The sequence below is a fragment of the Bufo gargarizans genome, chromosome 1, assembly GCF_014858855.1.
Source record: "Bufo gargarizans isolate SCDJY-AF-19 chromosome 1, ASM1485885v1, whole genome shotgun sequence".
Taxonomy (NCBI): domain Eukaryota; kingdom Metazoa; phylum Chordata; class Amphibia; order Anura; family Bufonidae; genus Bufo; species Bufo gargarizans.
This window is the reverse complement of record NC_058080.1, coordinates 99,182,177-99,203,946: the sequence shown is the minus strand read 5'-3', so window position 1 is coordinate 99,203,946 and position 21,770 is coordinate 99,182,177. Positions and strand designations below refer to the sequence as shown.

The window sequence follows — 21,770 nt, the reverse complement described above, 5'->3', positions numbered from 1 at the left end:
AAGCCCTACATTATTCCACTGACTGTATAGATTTCCTTACCTCCTTACTAGAGGAAGACAGGTTTAAAGAATCTTCCTATTTACACAAAGTGGAAGAATACTAATTCTTGCAGATTGTGGGATGATCAGCATCCATCCAGAAGATTCTACTTCCTTAAACCATCTGCACTACCTATCCTGCCTAATTCATCTTAGGGAACCTCAATCAGTTAACCATTATTCCTTTTTGTTTTCAATAATGTTCTGCAATAAATGCAATTAGTAAAATTCTCAAATGTCTTCTGTCCGCAGTAGGTACAACTGTCCTTTGGTGTAGCTGACTTTAAAACAGGAGATACAATCGTAGTTGTTGCAGTGGCAGATGTTGAGGGTGAAGCCGTCATGACCATCACTTGTGCGGGAGTATCTTTGTTCTTAATCACAGTAGTTACCTTAGATTTTCCTGTAAAACATTTAGACTTTAATATTTTTTGAAGAATCAGCAGGAAAAGTTTAACAACGATAAAAATCAATAATATTAGGAAACATCCTTGTAGTAACATATGGAATAATCCGGAAATCCATCCACCTGTCCCACGGAACCAATTAAGGGGATTAAGCCATGATAACCAATCAGGTAATGCAAGGTCAGGAGGTGTCAGATGTACATTTCAGAACCCTTCTTTTAATTGCTTGGCTTGCTGTAGATCTTGTGATTAGAGTTGAGCGAACACCTGGATGTTCGGGTTCGAGAAGTTCGGCCGAACATCCCGGAAATGTTCGGGTTCGGGATCCGAACCCGATCCGAACTTCGTCCTGAACCCGAACCCCATTGAAGTCAATGGGGACCCGAACTTTTCGGCACTAAAAAGGCTGTAAAACAGCCCAGGAAAGAGCTAGAGGGCTGCAAAAGGCAGCAACATGTAGGTAAATCCCCTGCAAACAAATGTGGATAGGGAAATGAATTAAAATAAAAATTAAATAAATAAAAATTAACCAAAATCAATTGGAGAGAGGTCCCATAGCAGAGAATCTGGCTTCACGTCACCCACCACTGTAAGAGTCCATTTTCATAAATTTAGGCCCAGCACCCAGGCAGAGGAGAGAGGTCCCGTAACAGAGAATCTGGCTTCATGTCAGCAGAGAATTAGTCTGCATGTCATAGCAGAGAATGAGGCTTCACGTCAGCCACCACTGCAACAGTCCATTGGCATATATTTAGGCCCAGCACCCAGGCAGAGGAGGGAGGTCCCGTAACAGAGAATCTGTCTTCATGTCAGCAGAGAATCAGTCTGCATGTCATAGCAGAGAATGAGGCTTCACGTCAGCCACCACTGCAACAGTCCATTGGCATATATTTAGGCCCAGCACCCAGGCAGAGGAGGGAGGTCCCGTAACAGAGAATCTGTCTTCATGTCAGCAGAGAATCAGTCTGCATGTCATAGCAGAGAATGAGGCTTCACGTCAGCCACCACTGCAACAGTCCATTGGCATATATTTAGGCCCAGCACACACACAGGCAGAGGAGAGAGGTCCCGTAACAGAGAATCTGTCTTCATGTCAGCAGAGAATTAGTCTGCATGTCATAGCAGAGAATGAGGCTTCACGTCAGCCACCACTGCAACAGTCCATTGGCATATATTTAGGCCCAGCACCCAGGCAGAGGAGGGAGGTCCCGTAACAGAGAATCTGGCTTCATGTCAGCAGAGAATCAGTCTGCATGTCATAGCAGAGAATGAGGCTTCACGTCAGCCACCACTGCAACAGTCCATTGGCATATATTTAGGCCCAGCACACAAACAGGCAGAGGAGAGAGGTCCCGTAACAGAGAATCTGTCTTCATGTCAGCAGAGAATTAGTCTGCATGTCATAGCAGAGAATGAGGCTTCACGTCAGCCACCACTGCAACAGTCCATTGGCATATATTTAGGCCCAGCACACACACAGGCAGAGGAGAGAGGTCCCGTAACAGAGAATCTGTCTTCATGTCAGCAGAGAATTAGTCTGCATGTCATAGCAGAGAATGAGGCTTCACGTCAGCCACCACTGCAACAGTCCATTGGCATATATTTAGGCCCAGCACACACACAGGCAGAGGAGAGAGGTCCCGTAACAGAGAATCTGGCTTCATGTCAGCAGAGAATCAGTCTGCATGTCATAGCAGAGAATGAGGCTTCACGTCAGCCACCACTGCAACAGTCCATTGGCATATATTTAGGCCCAGCACACACACAGGCAGAGGAGAGAGGTCCCGTAACAGAGAATCTGTCTTCATGTCAGCAGAGAATTAGTCTGCATGTCATAGCAGAGAATGAGGCTTCACGTCAGCCACCACTGCAACAGTCCATTGGCATATATTTAGGCCCAGCACACACACAGGCAGAGGAGAGAGGTCCCGTAACAGAGAATCTGGCTTCATGTCAGCAGAGAATCAGTCTGCATGTCATAGCAGAGAATGAGGCTTCACGTCAGCCACCACTGCAACAGTCCATTGGCATATATTTAGGCCCAGCACACACACAGGCAGAGGAGAGAGGTCCCGTAACAGAGAATCTGTCTTCATGTCAGCAGAGAATTAGTCTGCATGTCGTAGCAGAGAATGAGGCTTCACGTCAGCCACCACTGCAACAGTCCATTGGCATATATTTAGGCCCAGCACACACACAGGCAGAGGAGAGAGGTCCCGTAACAGAGAATCTGTCTTCATGTCAGCAGAGAATTAGTCTGCATGTCATAGCAGAGAATGAGGCTTCACGTCAGCCACCACTGCAACAGTCCATTGGCATATATTTAGGCCCAGCACCCAGGCAGAGGAGGGAGGTCCCGTAACAGAGAATCTGGCTTCATGTCAGCAGAGAATCAGTCTGCATGTCATAGCAGAGAATGAGGCTTCACGTCAGCCACCACTGCAACAGTCCATTGGCATATATTTAGGCCCAGCACACACACAGGCAGAGGAGAGAGGTCCCGTAACAGAGAATCTGTCTTCATGTCAGCAGAGAATTAGTCTGCATGTCATAGCAGAGAATGAGGCTTCACGTCAGCCACCACTGCAACAGTCCATTGGCATATATTTAGGCCCAGCACCCAGGCAGAGGAGGGAGGTCCCGTAACAGAGAATCTGGCTTCATGTCAGCAGAGAATCAGTCTGCATGTCATAGCAGAGAATGAGGCTTCACGTCAGCCACCACTGCAACAGTCCATTGGCATATATTTAGGCCCAGCACACACACAGGCAGAGGAGAGAGGTCCCGTAACAGAGAATCTGGCTTCATGTCAGCAGAGAATCAGTCTGCATGTCATAGCAGAGAATGAGGCTTCACGTCAGCCACCACTGCAACAGTCCATTGGCATATATTTAGGCCCAGCACACACACAGGCAGAGGAGAGAGGTCCCGTAACAGAGAATCTGGCTTCATGTCAGCAGAGAATCAGTCTGCATGTCATAGCAGAGAATGAGGCTTCACGTCAGCCACCACTGCAACAGTCCATTGGCATATATTTAGGCCCAGCACACACACAGGCAGAGGAGAGAGGTCCCGTAACAGAGAATCTGGCTTCATGTCAGCAGAGAATCAGTCTGCATGTCATAGCAGAGAATGAGGCTTCACGTCAGCCACCACTGCAACAGTCCATTGGCATATATTTAGGCCCAGCACACACACAGGCAGAGGAGAGAGGTCCCGTAACAGAGAATCTGTCTTCATGTCAGCAGAGAATTAGTCTGCATGTCATAGCAGAGAATGAGGCTTCACGTCAGCCACCACTGCAACAGTCCATTGGCATATATTTAGGCCCAGCACCCAGGCAGAGGAGGGAGGTCCCGTAACAGAGAATCTGGCTTCATGTCAGCAGAGAATCAGTCTGCATGTCATAGCAGAGAATGAGGCTTAACGTCAGCCACCACTGCAACAGTCCATTGGCATATATTTAGGCCCAGCACCCAGGCAGAGGAGGGAGGTCCCGTAACAGAGAATCTGTCTTCATGTCAGCAGAGAATCAGTCTGCATGTCATAGCAGAGAATGAGGCTTCACGTCAGCCACCACTGCAACAGTCCATTGGCATATATTTAGGCCCAGCACACACACAGGCAGAGGAGAGAGGTCCCGTAACAGAGAATCTGTCTTCATGTCAGCAGAGAATTAGTCTGCATGTCATAGCAGAGAATGAGGCTTCACGTCAGCCACCACTGCAACAGTCCATTGGCATATATTTAGGCCCAGCACACACACAGGCAGAGGAGAGAGGTCCCGTAACAGAGAATCTGGCTTCATGTCAGCAGAGAATCAGTCTGCATGTCATAGCAGAGAATGAGGCTTCACGTCAGCCACCACTGCAACAGTCCATTGGCATATATTTATGCCCAGCACACACACAGGCAGAGGAGAGAGGTCCCGTAACAGAGAATCTGTCTTCATGTCAGCAGAGAATTAGTCTGCATGTCATAGCAGAGAATGAGGCTTCACGTCAGCCACCACTGCAACAGTCCATTGGCATATATTTAGGCCCAGCACCCAGGCAGAGGAGGGAGGTCCCGTAACAGAGAATCTGGCTTCATGTCAGCAGAGAATCAGTCTGCATGTCATAGCAGAGAATGAGGCTTCACGTCAGCCACCACTGCAACAGTCCATTGGCATATATTTAGGCCCAGCACACACACAGGCAGAGGAGAGAGGTCCCGTAACAGAGAATCTGTCTTCATGTCAGCAGAGAATTAGTCTGCATGTCATAGCAGAGAATGAGGCTTCACGTCAGCCACCACTGCAACAGTCCATTGGCATATATTTAGGCCCAGCACACACACAGGCAGAGGAGAGAGGTCCCGTAACAGAGAATCTGGCTTCATGTCAGCAGAGAATCAGTCTGCATGTCATAGCAGAGAATGAGGCTTCACGTCAGCCACCACTGCAACAGTCCATTGGCATATATTTAGGCCCAGCACCCAGGCAGAGGAGGGAGGTCTCGTAACAGAGAATCTGGCTTCATGTCAGCAGAGAATCAGTCTGCATGTCATAGCAGAGAATGAGGCTTCACGTCAGCCACCACTGCAACAGTCCATTGGCATATATTTAGGCCCAGCACACACACAGGCAGAGGAGAGAGGTCCCGTAACAGACAATCTGGCTTCATGTCAGCAGAGAATCATTCTGCATGTCATAGCAGAGAATCAGGCTTCACGTCACCCAACATTGGAACAGTCCATTGGCATATATTTAGGCCCCGGCACCCAGACATAGGAGAGGTTCATTCAACTTTGGGTAGCCTCGCAATATAATGGTAAAATGAAAATAAAAATAGGATTGAATGAGGAAGTGCCCTGGAGTCCAATAATATATGGTTAAGGGGAGGTAGTTAATGTCTAATCTGGACAAGGGACGGACAGATCCTGTGGGATCCATGCCTGGTTCATTTTTATGAACGTCAGCTTGTCCACATTGGCTGTAGACAGGCGGCTGCGTTTGTCTGTAATGACGCCCCCTGCCGTGCTGAATACACGTTCAGACAAAACGCTGGCCGCCGGGCAGGCCAGCACCTCCAAGGCATAAAAGGCTAGCTCTGGCCACGTGGACAATTTAGAGACCCAGAAGTTGAATGGGGCCGAACCATCAGTCAGTACGTGGAGGGGTGTGCACACGTACTGTTCCACCATGTTAGTGAAATGTTGCCTCCTGCTAACACGTTGCGTATCAGGTGGTGGTGCAGTTAGCTGTGGCATGTTGACAAAAGTTTTCCACATCTCTGCCATGCTAACCCTGCCCTCAAAGGAGCTGGCATTGACACAGCTGCCTTGGCGACCTCTTGCTCCTCCTCTGCCTTGGCCTTGGGCTTCCACTTGTTCCCCTGTGACATTTGGGAATGCTCTCAGTAGCGCGTCTACCAACGTGCGCTTGTACTCGCGCATCTTCCTATCACGCTCCAGTGCAGGAAGTAAGGTGGGCACATTGTCTTTGTAGCGTGGATCCAGCAGGGTGGCAACCCAGTAGTCCGCACAGGTTAAAATGTGGGCAACTCTGCTGTCGTTGCGCAGGCACTGCAGCATGTAGTCGCTCATGTGTGCCAGGCTGCCCAGGGGTAAGGACAAGCTGTCCTCTGTGGGAGGCGTATCGTCATCGTCCTGCCTTTCCCCCCAGCCACGCACCAGTGATGGACCCGAGCTGCGTTGGGTGCCACCCCGCTGTGACCATGCTTCATCCTCATCCTCCTCCACCTCCTCCTCATCCTCGTCCTCCTCGTCCTCCAGTAGTGGGCCCTGTCTGGCCACATTTGTACCTGGCCTCTGCTGTTGCCAAAAACCTCCCTCTGAGTCACTTCGAAGAGACTGGCCTGAAAGTGCTAAAAATTACCCCTCTTCCTCCTCCTCCTCCTCCTCCTCCTCCTGGGCCACCTCCTCTTGCATCATCGCCCTAAGTGTTTTCTCAAGGAGACATAGAAGTGGTATTGTAACGCTGATAACGGCGTCATCGCCACTGGCCATGTTGGTGGAGTACTCGAAACAGCGCAACAGGGCACACAGGTCTCGCATGGAGGCCCAGTCATTGGTGGTGAAGTGGTGCTGTTCTGTAGTGCGACTGACCCGTGCGTGCTGCAGCTGAAACTCCACTATGGCCTGCTGCTGCTCGCACAGTCTGTCCAGCATGTGCAAGGTGGAGTTCCACCTGGTGGGCACGTCGCATATGAGGCGGTGAGCGGGAAGGCCGAAGTTACGCTGTAGCGCAGACAGGCGAGCAGCAGCAGGATGTGAACGCCGGAAGCGCGAACAGACGGCCCGCACTTTATGCAGCAGCTCTGACATGTCGGGGTAGTTGTGAATGAACTTCTGCACCACCAAATTCAGCACATGCGCCAAGCAAGGGATGTGCGTCAAATTGGCTAGTCCCAGAGCTGCAACGAGATTTCGCCCATTATCGCACACCACCAGGCCGGGCTTGAGGCTCACCGGCAGCAACCACTCGTCGGTCTGTTGTTCTATACCCCGCCACAACTCCTGTGCGGTGTGGGGCCTGTCCCCCAAACATATGAGTTTCAGAATGGCCTGCTGACGTTTACCCCGGGCTGTGCTGAAGTTGGTGGTGAAGGTGTGTGGCTGACTGGATGAGCAGGTGGAAGAAGAGGAGGAGGAAGCCGAGAAGGAGGAGGTGGCAACAGGAGGCAAAGAATGTTGCCCTGCGATCCTTGGCTGCGGAAGGACGTGAGCCAAACAGCTCTCCGCCTGGGGCCCAGCTGCCACTACATTTACCCAGTGTGCAGTTAGGGAGATATAGCTTCCTTGGCCGTGCTTACTGGTCCACGTATCTGTGGTTAGGTGGACCTTGCCACAGATGGCGTTGCGCAGTGCACACTTGATTTTATCGGATACTTGGTTGTGCAGGGAAGGCACGGCTCTCTTGGAGAAGTAGTGGCGGCTGGGAACAACATACTGTGGGACAGCAAGCGACATGAGCTGTTTGAAGCTGTCTGTGTCCACCAGCCTAAATTACAGCATTTCATAGGCCAGTAGTTTAGAAATGCTGGCATTCAGGGCCAGGGATCGAGGGTGGCTAGGTGGGAATTTACGCTTTCTCTCAAATGTTTGTGAGATGGAGAGCTGAACGCTGCCGTGTGACATGGTTGAGACGCTTGGTGACGGAGGTGGTGGTGGTGGTGTTGGTGGTACATCCCCTGTTTGCTGGGCGGCAGGTGCCAACGTTCCTCCAGAGGCGGAGGAAGAGGCCGAGGCGGCAGCAGCAGAAGAGGCCGAGGCGGCAGCAGCAGAAGAGGTAGCAGGGGGAGCCTGAGTGACTTCCTTGGTTTTAAGGTGTTTACTCCACTGCAGTTCATGCTTTGCATGCAGGTGCCTGGTCATGCAGGTTGTGCTCAGGTTCAGAACGTTAATGCCTCGCTTAAGGCTCTGATGGCACAGCGTGCAAACCACTCGGGTCTTGTCGTCAGCACATTGTTTGAAGAAGTGCCATGCCAGGGAACTCCTTGAAGCTGCCTTTGGGGTGCTCGGTCCCAGATGGCGGCGGGCAGTAGCAGGCGGAGTCTCTTGGCGGCGGGTGTTCTGCTTTTGCCCACTGCTCCCTCTTTTGCTACGCTGTTGGCTCGGTCTCACCACTGCCTCTTCCTCCGAACTGTGAAAGTCAGTGGCACGACCTTCATTCCATGTGGGGTCTAGGACCTCATCATCCCCTGCATCGTCTTCCACCCAGTCTTGATCCCTGACCTCCTGTTCAGTCTGCACACTGCAGAAAGACGCAGCAGTTGGCACCTGTGTTTCGTCATCATCAGAGACATGCTGAGGTGGTATTCCCATGTCCTCATCATCAGGAAACATAAGTGGTTGTGCGTCAGTGCATTCTATATCTTTCACCGCTGGGGAAGGGCTAGGTGGATGCCCTTGGGAAACCCTGCCAGTGGAGTCTTCAAACAGCATAAGAGACTGCTGCATAACTTGAGGCTGAGACAGTTTCCCTGGTATGCATGGGGGTGATGTGACAGACTGATGGGGTTGGTTTTCAGGCGCCATCTGTGCGCTTTCTGCAGAAGACTGGGTGGGAGATAATGTGAACGTGCTGGATCCACTGTCGGCCACCCAATTGACTAATGCCTGTACCTGCTCAGGCCTTACCATCCTTAGAACGGCATTGGGCCCCACCATATATCGCTGTAAATTCTGGCGGCTACTGGGACCTGAGGTAGTTGGTACACTAGGACCTGTGGATGTGGCAGAACGGCCACGTCCTCTCCCAGCACCAGAGGGTCCACTAACACCACCACGACCATGTCCACGTCCGCGTCCCTTACTAGATGTTTTTCTCATTGTTATGGTTCACCACAACAACAAAAATATTATTTGGCCCAATGTATTGTATTCAAATTCAGCGGGATATAAATTTACTAACAGAATTAGACTTGGAAATGCACAGTAGTGTGTGTGTGAAGTTATTCTGAATGACCCTATGTGCACCTTGAATATTATATACCCTTTTAGGGATAGATTTCAAATAGCTCTGATATAGCAGAAACCACTAAATTATGAAATTGCTAAATTGGGAATTGTATTTCAACCCAGAACAAAAAATGTGCTTTGACGGACACTAAATAACTTTCCCAGCCACAACAGGACAGCGGTAACGAGAGATTTAGCGGGATATAAATTTGAGGCCTAGTATTTAGGCGCTGGGTGACCGGTATGGATTTAGTGACAGAATTAGACTTGGAAATGCACAGTAGCGTGTGTGTGAAGTTATTCTGAATGACCCTATGTGCACCTTGAATATTATATACCCTTTTAGGGATAGATTTCAAATAGCTCTGATATAGCAGGAACCACTAAATTATGAAATTGCTAAATTGGGAATTGTACTTCAACCCAGAACAAAAAATGTGCTTTGACGGACACTAAATAACTTTCCCAGCCACAACAGTACAGCGGTAACGAGAGATTTAGCGGGATATAAATTTGAGGCCTAGTATTTAGGCGCTGGGTGACCGGTATGGATTTAGCGACAGAATTAGACTTGGAAATGCACAGTAGCGTGTGTGTGAAGTTATTCTGAATGACCCTATGTGCACCTTGAATATTATATACCCTTTTAGGGATAGATTTCAAATAGCTCTGATATAGCAGGAACCACTAAATTATGAAATTGCTAAATTGGGAATTGTACTTCAACCCAGAACAAAAAATGTGCTTTGACGGACACTAAATAACTTTCCCAGCCACAACAGGACAGCGGTAACGAGAGATTTAGCGGGATATAAATTTGAGGCCTAGTATTTAGGCGCTGGGTGACCGGTATGGATTTAGTGACAGAATTAGACTTGGAAATGCACAGTAGCGTGTGTGTGAAGTTATTCTGAATGACCCTATGTGCACCTTGAATATTATATACCCTTTTAGGGATAGATTTCAAATAGCTCTGATATAGCAGAAACCACTAAATTATGAAATTGCTAAATTGGGAATTGTATTTCAACCCAGAACAAAAAATGTGCTTTGACGGACACTAAATAACTTTCCCAGCCACAACAGGACAGCGGTAACGAGAGATTTAGCGGGATATAAATTTGAGGCCTAGTATTTAGGCGCTGGGTGACCGGTATGGATTTAGTGACAGAATTAGACTTGGAAATGCACAGTAGCGTGTGTGTGAAGTTATTCTGAATGACCCTATGTGCACCTTGAATATTATATACCCTTTTAGGGATAGATTTCAAATAGCTCTGATATAGCAGGAACCACTAAATTATGAAATTGCTAAATTGGGAATTGTACTTCAACCCAGAACAAAAAATGTGCTTTGACGGACACTAAATAACTTTCCCAGCCACAACAGGACAGCTGTAACGAGAGATTTAGCGGGATATAAATTTGAGACCTAGTATTTAGGCGCTGGGTGACCGGTATGGATTTAGTGACAGAATTAGACTTGGAAATGCACAGTAGCGTGTGTGTGAAGTTATTCTGAATGACCCTATGTGCACCTTGAATATTATATACCCTTTTAGGGATAGATTTCAAATAGCTCTGATATAGCAGAAACCACTAAATTATGAAATTGCTAAATTGGGAATTGTATTTCAACCCAGAACAAAAAATGTGCTTTGACGGACACTAAATAACTTTCCCAGCCACAACAGGACAGCGGTAACGAGAGATTTAGCGGGATATAAATTTGAGGCCTAGTATTTAGGCGCTGGGTGACCGGTATGGATTTAGCGACAGAATTAGACTTGGAAATGCACAGTAGCGTGTGTGTGAAGTTATTCTGAATGACCCTATGTGCACCTTGAATATTATATACCCTTTTAGGGATAGATTTCAAATAGCTCTGATATAGCAGGAACCACTAAATTATGAAATTGCTAAATTGGGAATTGTACTTCAACCCAGATCAAAAAATGTGCTTTGACGGACACTAAATAACTTTCCCAGCCACAACAGGACAGCGGTAACGAGAGATTTAGCGGGATATAAATTTGAAGCCTAGTATTTAGGCGCTGGGTGACCGGTATGGATTTAGTGACAGAATTAGACTGGGATATGGCCAAAAAATAACCACACTATTGCTGGTTAAATGCACTTGGTGACGGGCGCAGCTTGCCCCTGATGTAGTATTTGGCCAAAAAATGAACAGACTATTGCTGGTTAAATGCACTTGGTGACGGGCGCAGCTTGCCCCTGATTTAGTATATGGCCAAAAAATGAACAGACTATTGCTGGTTAAATGCACTTGGTGTGATAGCTTGACCAACCACACTACTGAGGGTTAAATGCACTTGGTGACGGGCGCAGCTTGCCCCTGATGTAGTATATGGCCAAAAAATGAACAGACTATTGCTGGTTAAATGCACTTGGTGACGGGCGCAGCTTGCCCCTGATTTAGTATATGGCCAAAAAATGAACAGACTATTGCTGGTTAAATGCACTTGGTGTGATAGCTTGACCAACCACACTACTGAGGGTTAAATGCACTTGGTGACGGGCGCAGCTTGCCCCTGATGTAGTATATGGCCAAAAAATGAACAGACTATTGCTAGTTAAATGCACTTGGTGACGGGCGCAGCTTGCCCCTGATTTAGTATATGGCCAAAAAATGAACAGACTATTGCTGGTTAAATGCACTTGGTGTGATAGCTTGACCAACCACACTACTGAGGGTTAAATGCACTTGGTGACGGGCGCAGCTTGCCCCTGATGTAGTATATGGCCAAAAAATGAACAGACTATTGCTGGTTAAATGCACTTGGTGTCACAGCTTGACGAACCACACTACTGAGGGTTAAATGCACTTGGTGACGGGCGCAGCTTGCCCCTGATGTAGTATATGGCCAAAAAATAAACAGACTATTGCTGGTTAAATGCACTTGGTGTGACAGCTTCACCCTGATGTAGGCTTTAGCCAAAAAACAACCACACCATTGAGGGTTAAATGCACTTGGTGACAGGCGCAGCTTGCCCCTGATTTAGTATATGGCCAAAAAATGAACAGAGTATTGCTGGTTAAATGCACTTGGTGTGACAGCTTCACCCTGATGTAGGCTTTAGCCAAAAAACAACCACACCATTGAGGGTTAAATGCACTTGGTGACGGGCGCAGCTTGCCCCTGATTTAGTATATGGCCAAAAAATGAACAGACTATTGCTGGTTAAATGCACTTGGTGTGACAGCTTCACCCTGATGTAGGCTTTAGCCAAAAAACAACCACACCATTGAGGGTTAAATGCACTTGGTCGCAGCTTGGATGCACTTGGTCGCAGCACCGCACAAGACACAAAATGGCCGCCGATCACCCCAGAAAAAAGTGACTGACAAACGGTCTGGGCAGCCTAAAAACAGTGAGTGAGCATTTGAATTTCAGCAGCTCAATGATGCACAGCTGCAGATCGATTGATTAATCAAGTGAAGTCCTTTGGAGGAGTTAATCTGCCTAATCTCGCCCTACTGTCGCATCCGCAACCTCTCCCTACGCTAATCAGAGCAGAGTGACGGGCGGCGCTATGTGACTCCAGCTTAAATAGAGGCTGGGTCACATGGTGCTCTGGCCAATCACAGCCATGCCAATAGTAGGCATGGCTGTGACGGCCTCTTGGGGCAAGTAGTATGACGCTTGTTGATTGGCTGCTTTGCAGCCTTTCAAAAAGCGCCAAGAAAGCGTCACAAAAGCGCCAAGAAAGCGACGAACACCGAACCCGAACCCGGACTTTTACGAAAATGTCCGGGTTCGGGTCCGTGTCACGGACACCCCAAAATTCGAGTTCGAGTTCGCTCATCCCTACTTGTGATACTCTAAATATACTTGTGGGATATATAATGACAGCATGCAGAACTCACTATTTGACACAACCTTCCTTGGGCTGCTGTAAGATAGTCTAAGACCATTGCATGCTGATGTGTGCTAATGATTAGTTGCTTCAGGTATACTAAATTTTCTTCTACAGCATCAAGCAAATAATCTGTGATATCAAAAAATTCACCTAAATCATCAATTTGTCTAGCATTTTTGACGATTACAGTGGACAGGAAATAAGTATTCATTAGTGGGAAGTACATTCCCACCTTTTCTATGGTTGGTGATCAGCATGAATCAATTTAGTTGGGTGTTTAAAATGTAATCTCTCAGGCATGTCAGGTATAACAGGCGCACTCCTCTTTGTCAGCATATATCCAGGCAAATGCTGATAAGGGATGTCCTCACTCAGATTGCCATGTCCATGTGGCAGGTTCAAGCCTAGCTAGGGTACAAACTTCTCCAGCTCCTTGTGGAAGCCACTTGAATGCCTTATTGCAACATACTATGTAGACATCATCAGCTAATTGAATTTGAACCTTTCTAATTAATGCATCAACAATTGAAATGAATATCTTAGTATCCTGATATATATATATATATATATATATATATATATATATATATATATATACATATACCAAGATTCAGGGTTGATATCATTAGTAATAAGATTATAATATAACAATGGACCACAGACTGCTGCCCCATCGCCTTTTATACTTTTTATTACTTCTTCTGAATCTACTCCTCATTGCTGATAAAAAAAAGCACCTAATCTCCCACACTGTGCCTTATTTCCAAGTGGAAACTGTACTTTATAATTCCACTTAGAATCATGTATTTTCCTTGCCAAATAATATTTATGTTTACTTTCTTGGCCTGAAAAGCTTATTTTAATCTCTTGACTAGGAACTTCTCCCACGTCCATCAGAGCAACCTGTCTTTATTTCCAACCATCCTCTCGCTTGTCATAATTATACAAAGTACCTACCCTTGTAGATATATTCACCCACCACCAGGGATATTTTATCCATCCAGTTACAGGTAATGCTAAATAGAGATGTCCCGAACTATTCCCCGGCGAACAGTTCCCGGCGAACATCGCTTGTTCGCTTCCGCCGCGGCAGGCGAACATATTCGATGTTCGGTCCTCCCCCAATTTGTCATCATTGAGCAAACTTTGACCCTGTACCTCACAGTCAGCAGACACATTCTAGCCAATCAGCAGCATACCCACCCTCTTAGACCCTCCCACCTCCTATCAAAAAGCAAGGACAGCATCCATCTTAGATTCATTCTGAAGCTGCAGTGTTAGTGAGAGCAGGGACAGTGCAGCTGATGCTGATGATTAGGGAAATCGTTAGCTAGGCCAGTGTTCTGTGTCCACTCCAGTCCTGAAAGACTCATCTGATCTCTGCTGTAAGGACAGCACTCCAAAACGCCCTTTTTAGGGCTAGTACATCAGTCTGCTTTTTTTCTTTTTTTTTTTCTCTGTAATATAATTGCAGTTGCCTGCCAGCGTGTGTCAGGCCCACAGCGTGTACTGTGCCCACTACTGCCAGTGTCTACCACTCATATCTGGTGTCACAGTAGCTTGCATTTAAAACAGTAAAACTATTTTTTCTCTGTAATATAATTGCAGTTGCCTGCCAGCGTGTGTCAGGCCCACAGAGTTTACTGTGCCCACTGCCAGTGCCCACCACTCATATCTGGTGGCACAGTACCTTGCACGCATAGTACCACTAATCTAAAAAAAAATGACAGGCAGAGGCAGGCCACCCTGCAGGGGCCGTCGTGGTCGTGGTGCTGTGATTTTCTTTGGCCCTATAATAATGCCCAGTGTTCAGAGGCCACGTACCCTGAACTCGAAAAGTTCTGGTGACATAGTTAACTGGCTAACACAGGACACCCAATCTTCCACCAGAAACAGCCTTATCAGCATCGCTTGCTGGACATGCGGCAACGCTGGAAGAGGAGTCTGAGGAACAGGAGTCAGAGGAGGAATGTGGCTTTGAGGAGGAGGAAGACCAACCACAGCAGGCATCCCAGGGTGCTCGTTGTCACCTATCTGGTACCCGTGGTGTTGTACGTGGCTGGGGTAAGAACAGACCTTCAGTGAGATCAGTGAGGACGAGGAATGGGACATGAGGAGCTCGGCATCCAACCTTGTGCAAATGGGGTCTTTCATGCTGTCATGCCTGTTGAGGGACCCTCGTATAAAAAGGCTGAAGGAGAACGACCTGTACTGGGTGGCCACGCTACTAGACCCCTGGTATAAGCAGAAAGTGGCTGAAATGTTACCGAATTACCAGAAGTCGGAAAGGATGCAGCAGTTCCAAAACAAGTTAAAAAGTATGCTTTACACAGCATATAAGGGTGATGTCACAGCACAACGGGAATCTAACAGGGGAGGAGGTGAAAGTAATCCTCCTCCTACCACGACCACGCCGGCAAGGACAGGACGCTTTACAGACGTGTTGTTGATGGAGGATGCAGAGCTTTTTAAGTCCTACGCATTGCCACAGCCCTTCGGGGTCCACCCTCAGAGAACGACTCGACCGACAGGTAGCAGACTACCTTGCCTTAACTGCAGATATCGAAACTCTGAGGAGCGATGAACCCCTTGACTACTGGGTGTGCAGGTTTGACCTGTGGCCTGAGCTATCCCAATTTGCGATAGAACTTCTGGCCTGCCCCGCTTCAAGTGTCCTGTCAGAAAGGACCTTCAGAACAGCAGGAGGTATTGTCACTGAGAAGAGAAGTCGCCTAGGTAAAAAAAGTACAGATTACCTCACCTTTATTAAGATGAATGAGGCATGGATCCCGAAGGGACTGACAGTGGGCGATACATTTGACTAAAAAAGGCCCGATGAGATGAGATGCCTTGGGCTAAAAATGGTCCACACGCTGCTGTATTTAACCTCTGCATCCCGTGACTTCTTCGCCACGAACTAGGGTTCAAGCCGCAATGTTTTAGTGCAGTTTCTGCCTGGAAAACATAAATCTTTCTGACTTCTGCTACAGCAGCGGCTGCAACAATATCTAATTTTTCAGGCATGTGTACATGCCTAATTTTTCTGGCCTCTGGTGCTGCACTGTGGCTGCAAAAACAAAACAAAAAAAAAGGCACATACATGTGTCAATTGCCCTTCGTGATCGTTACCTTGTTGTGGTGAAGGGGCTTGCATATCACAATGAAGCGATCAGCTCTATGAGTATGTTGGCAATCGCAATGTTGGCACACCCCAGATGATAAGGTCATTGCTTCATTGTGAACAGACCAAAAGCGATCGGCTGGATAATTTTGCATAGAAAAAAACATGAATTTTCTTTGTGATCATCAAAGGTGATCATTAAAGCCTACTAGGCCAACAATGGGCCCACACTGCAGAGTCATTGTTTTCTGGGTCACTTAACTGTCACTGAACTACCTCAGCACGACCATAGGCTTTTTGAAAAACCACCATCGCCTGCAATCTCCCAAACGTGCGCACGAGCACAGTCATCACTACACCAAGATTGACGCATAGAGGAATAAAATTTATGTCATGAGTGTGTCAACTATTGACAACTCTTTGCGGTTATCTAAAATCTATTCGATACACGTCCCCTGATAGGGGGTACTAGTTAACACACCACTCATATAGGGTGGCACAGTACATTGCACGGCACATGCGCAGTGCCCCAAATTGGAAGTAAGAGGACCGACCAAGCATCTTTTTCCATCTCCCGGTTCCTAAAATCTATTCCATACACCGGCCCCTGATAGGGGACAAAACAGAGATTAAACTGGTAAGAACAGATTTTTTTAATAAAAAAAAAAAAAGGACAGCCTCTGCGGAGCTGGGTATTTTTTGGCTGCGTTACTGAACGCTCATGCACAATGGCTGTAGGCTCATGCGTCCTTTTGCGGAGGTGACAAACCTGGTCAGTCTAACGTAAGGCAACATCATCGACCTCATCCCATATGCGTTTTTTCTGGAGCATGCCCTGCGAAGAGTACTGGATCAGGCCGTAGATGAGCATGAAGAGGAAGAGTTGTGGTCACCATCACCACCAGAAGCAGCCTTGCCGTCGTCGATTGCTGGACCTGCGGCAACGCAGAGAGAGGAGTCTGGAGAAGAGGAGTCAGAGGAGGAAGGTGGCTTTGAGGAGGTGGAAGACCAACCACAGCAGGCGTCCCAGGGGGCTTGTTGTCACCTTTCGGGGACCCTTGGTGTTGTACATGACTGGGTGGAGGAAGAGACCTTCAATGACGTCAGTGAGGACAAGGAACGGGACATGGCTAGCTTGGTATCCAACCTTGTGCAAATGGGGAGTTTGCGGTTGTGCAAATGGACTGTTTGCGGTTGTTTGCGGTGCGTTAAACAGGGAGTTTGGTCTGTCATAGTTTGAAAACCGACCAAAATAAGTGGGTCAGATATATTACAAATAACACTAGTGGTACTAAGATAGTCCAAAAATAGCATAATTTTATTAGAAAATCACAGAAAGACACATGATTGACACAAGTCACACAAAGACATTTAATACAGGCCACAATACATATTAAAAACCAAGGGGACCGATGGTGAACTGCCGGTATATATAAATAAAGTGCATGTGCAAAAAACTTCCTGATTGGTCACCAGTAGGATGATATGTTATACCTACACACTATGGCTCCAAATTTCATAATTTACCTAAATGCATTATTTGTACAACAGATACCAAGATGGGAGTGATAATACACACCACAGATTGCTAGCTGAGGCAGTAGAGTAAATAGAGTTATAACCAGCACATAGAAAAATACTGACCACACAGTTATAGTATACCGTACAGCAACACCACCGGTCCACTCCCCAACGCACGTTTCGCGTACAGCTTTTTCAAGGGGTAGGTGGGATGACTTTATCTTCTTTGCTGGTGGGCTGTCATTCAATCAAATCACTGATATCATTGGCTAGCCTGCCATCCGTCTATTTCAACTCACCTGAATGTTATCACATGGTGAGTGCTCTGTGCATGGCGCCCGGCATTCCACCACAAGCGCCGCGCTGCAGGCCACGCCACGCCGGTCCGGAGGAGGGAAGTCACGCACTTACTGCGCGACGATCGGCATCCGGGAGCGGCGGGCAGCGCCCCAGCCCGGCGCATGCGTGGAATGTCGGGCGCTCCGCAACCACCATGTTAGGTGATGCGGACCGGCTGCCATTACAGTTGCATACAACATAATTGTATTTACAATATCCAGACCTGATATAGATGGGCCACCAATTCATAGTCATACAGATATACATTCACTCCAAATGGTGTGTTTCAAATGCAATATACAATATGTTAATGCAGCATCCTAAAGGCAGAGGTAACAAACATAGGCACCTATTAATATTTTAATTTTAGATTTTAGTTGTTTTTGAGATATATATATATATATATATATATATATATAGTAGTATAGTGCATGAATGTGCAGCGCAATTGCGCTATACACATACCACACACTACACAGGGGTAGTCATCATACACACTGGATTATACAATAGTTCAGTGTGTTAAAAATGGAGCTAGGATAAAAGGATGGGAAGATTTTGACGCTTGCGAAGAATATAAAAAGACTAAAAATGAAAAGATCATATATTGTCTTGAAAAAATATGAATATTAATAGGTGAATACATGTGGAATCAGCATTATAATGCACAATACACTAGTGCATCATATATAGTCAGCAATCTAGATCAACCCCAAAGAGTTGATTTATTATAATAGACTCGTGCAACACAAAATTGACAATTTAACCCAACCCAAAGGGGTTGGAAGTAACGTGCTCAACTATTTATCTCTCTGTAGTACTCAACATTGTGCACACAAGGAGAAAAAGTTTTTGGGGAAAGATAGTGAATGATAAATAATATACACTCACCTAAAGAATTATTAGGAACACCATACTAATAGTGTTGGACCCCCTTTTGCCTTCAGAACTGCCTTAATTCTTTGTGGAATTGATTCATCAAGGTGCTGATAGCATTCTTTAGAAATAGGATAAGCATCTTGCAGTTGATGGAGATTTGAGGGATGCACATACAGGGCACGAAGCTCCCGTTCCACCACATCCCAAAGATGCTCTATTGGGTTGAGATCTGGTGACTGTGGGGGCCATTTTAGTACAGTGAACTCATTGTCATGTTCAAGAAACCAATTTGAAATGATTCGAGCTTTGTGACATGGTGCATTATCCTGCTGGAAGTAGCCATCAGAGGATGGGTACATGGTGGTCATGAAGGGATGGACATGGTCAGAAACAATGCTCAGGTAGCCCGTGGCATTTAAACGATGGCCAATTGGCACTAAGGGGCCTAAAGTGTGCCCAGAAAACATCCCCCACACCATTACACCACCACCACCAGCCTGCACAATGGTAACAAGGCATGATGGATACATGTTCTCATTCTGTTTACGCCAAATTCGGACTCGACCATTTGAATGTCTCAACAGAAATCGAGACTCATCAGACCAGGCAACATTTTTCCAGTCTTCAACAGTCCAATTTTGGTGAGCTTGTGCAAATTGTAGCCTCTCTTTCCTATTTGTAGTGGAGATGAGTGGTACCTGGTGGGGTCTTCTGCTGTTGTAGCCCATCCGCCTCAAGGTTGTGCGTGTTGTGGCTTCACAAATGCTTTGCTGCATACCTCAGTTGTAACGAGTGGTTATTTCAGTCAACGTTGCTCTTCTATCAGCTTGAATCAGTCGGCCCATTCTCCTCTGACCTCTAGCATCAACAAGGCATTTTCGCCCACAGGACTGCCGCATACTGGATGTTTTTCCCTTTTCACACCATTATTTCCAAACCCTAGAAATGGTTGTGCGTGAAAATCCCAGTAACTGAGCAGATTGTGAAATACTGAGACCGGCCCGTCTTGCACCAATAACCATGCCACGCTCAAAATTGCTTAAATCACCTTTCTTTCCCATTCTGACATTCAGTTTGGAGTTCAGGAGATTGTCTTGACCAGGACCACAACCCTACATGCATTGAAGCAACTGCCATGTGATTGGTTGACTAGATAATCGCATTAATGAGAAATAGAACAGGTGTTCCTAATAATTATTTAGGTGAGTGTAGATGAAAAGATAATGATAATGTACTAAAAAAAGCACAGGAAGTGAGTTATTCAACATCCATCATATAAGAAATGCTGTGATATAATTAAATCAAATCCCCTCATAGTATCCCAAATATAAATAAACGCATAACATCATGATATCCCCACACCCATTTCTTCATGAATTCTGCCCCCTTAATAACCCCATAATCTATTTGTCGCATCAATACAACCCCTGTATATCTTTGCAATCTCATGCAGAACACACCATGTGTACCCACTCTCAATAGCACAAACATACTCATGATTTGATTGGCCACTCACATAGTCCACAACCCACTGGAGACTCTACCACACACAACCAAGACAATCACATAAAACATAAAGGGACCTGGACACAGCAAGGAGATTCAAAGAGGAGACATTCACAAAAAGGATGCAAAGGGTACCTTATCGTTTAGCCCATATGGTGCTTGGGTCTGGAGTTTAATTATCCACTTGCTTTCAACCTGTTCAAGACGCCTAAAGAGATCACCACCCCGAGAACTCAAGTTTACTCTATCGATGCCACGGACCTTCAGGTCCTGCCATCGATTGTTGTGTTTCAAACTGAAGTGTCACGCAACTGGTTTGAGCTTCACTATCCGTTCTCTGTCATCATCACCAACTTTAGATGCCGTACGTATATCACTTTGGTGTTCCTGAATGCGTATGCGCAATTCACGTATTGTCGTGCCAATGTAGATTAATCCACATGGGCATGTTGCATAATATATGACGCCACTACTGCTGCAATTAATGAAATACACAATCTTGTATACATTTTTGCCAGATGAATCATTAAAGGAATCACTCTTAACCATGGCCCTACAAATACTACAATGCCCACAAGATGTCGAACCCCATCTGGGCCCCCTAGACTGGGACAAAAAATCCTGGGGTTTTGGTGGGACATAATGGCTGGATACCAAGATGTCATTGAGATTCTTGCTGCGTCGGGATACCAGAGTGGGGCTCGAGGTGAGCACTGAGTCTAGAACATGATTAGTCTGCAGGATCGTCCAGAGCTTCACAAAGGTTTTCCTGATATTTTTCCATTGTGTGCTGTAATCCGTAATCATGCAGACTGGTGGCGCCCTGTCGGATGTGATATCCGACACTTTCTTGGGCTTTGTTGTAAGGAGGGCCTGTCGAGATGTATTTAGGGCCCGTTGATACCCCGTTCAATAACCCCAGGGTGGTAACCTCTTTGTTTAAAGCGCTGTCGGAACTCATCTTTAAAATCCTCTGTTGTTGTACATAATCTCTTGGCTCTTAAGAACTGTCCAATTGGTATGGAACGCTTTTGATGTTGGGGATGAAAGGAGGAGGCATGCAGAAGAGCATTTACAGCAGTGTCCTTATGCTGAACTCCAGTTGACAAGGTACCATCTACAGATGTCTTGATGTTGATATCCAAAAAGGTCATTTGATGTTGAGAAATGGTCTGGGTCAGCCTGATGTTCCAATCATTCATGTTAAGCTGTATCAAAAACGAATCCAATGCCGTCCTAGACCCCTTCCAGATAAACAAAATGTTGTCTATAAAGCGGATCCAGGATATAACCTGTCCATCCGCTCCATCCATTGCCTGCTGTACATATTCACGTTCCCAAAAGCCAAGAAATAAATTGGCGTATGAGGGCGCACATGTCATAGTTTGGTCTGTCACTGTGAAGCGGGCGTAACCCTTACACTACCTGATCGACACAACATCATACCTGATGTTTTAAAGCACGTTTAGGAATGTTAGGTGATTTATGCCCTTTATGGATTAAAACCTGACTCTGCGTCAACTACGTAATTTTCCATGGGAGTTTTGCCATCGATCCCCCTCCGGCATGCCACAGTCCAGGTGTTAGTCCCCTTGAAACAACTTTTCCATCAC

The 21,770-nt window shown here is 46.6% G+C and overlaps 1 protein-coding gene across 1 annotated transcript in view; it reads right to left on the bottom strand.

Moving 5' to 3' along the window:
• Window positions 1-20,964, bottom strand: part of ANXA10 (annexin A10) — a 147,804-nt gene extending 126,840 nt beyond the window's left edge. Inside the window, exon 1 of the mRNA XM_044276203.1 lies at window positions 20,812-20,964. Within this exon, the coding sequence (XP_044132138.1) occupies window positions 20,812-20,964 (153 nt within the window). The remainder of the gene's footprint in view (window positions 1-20,811) is intronic.
• Window positions 20,965-21,770: the final 806 nt, after the last annotated feature.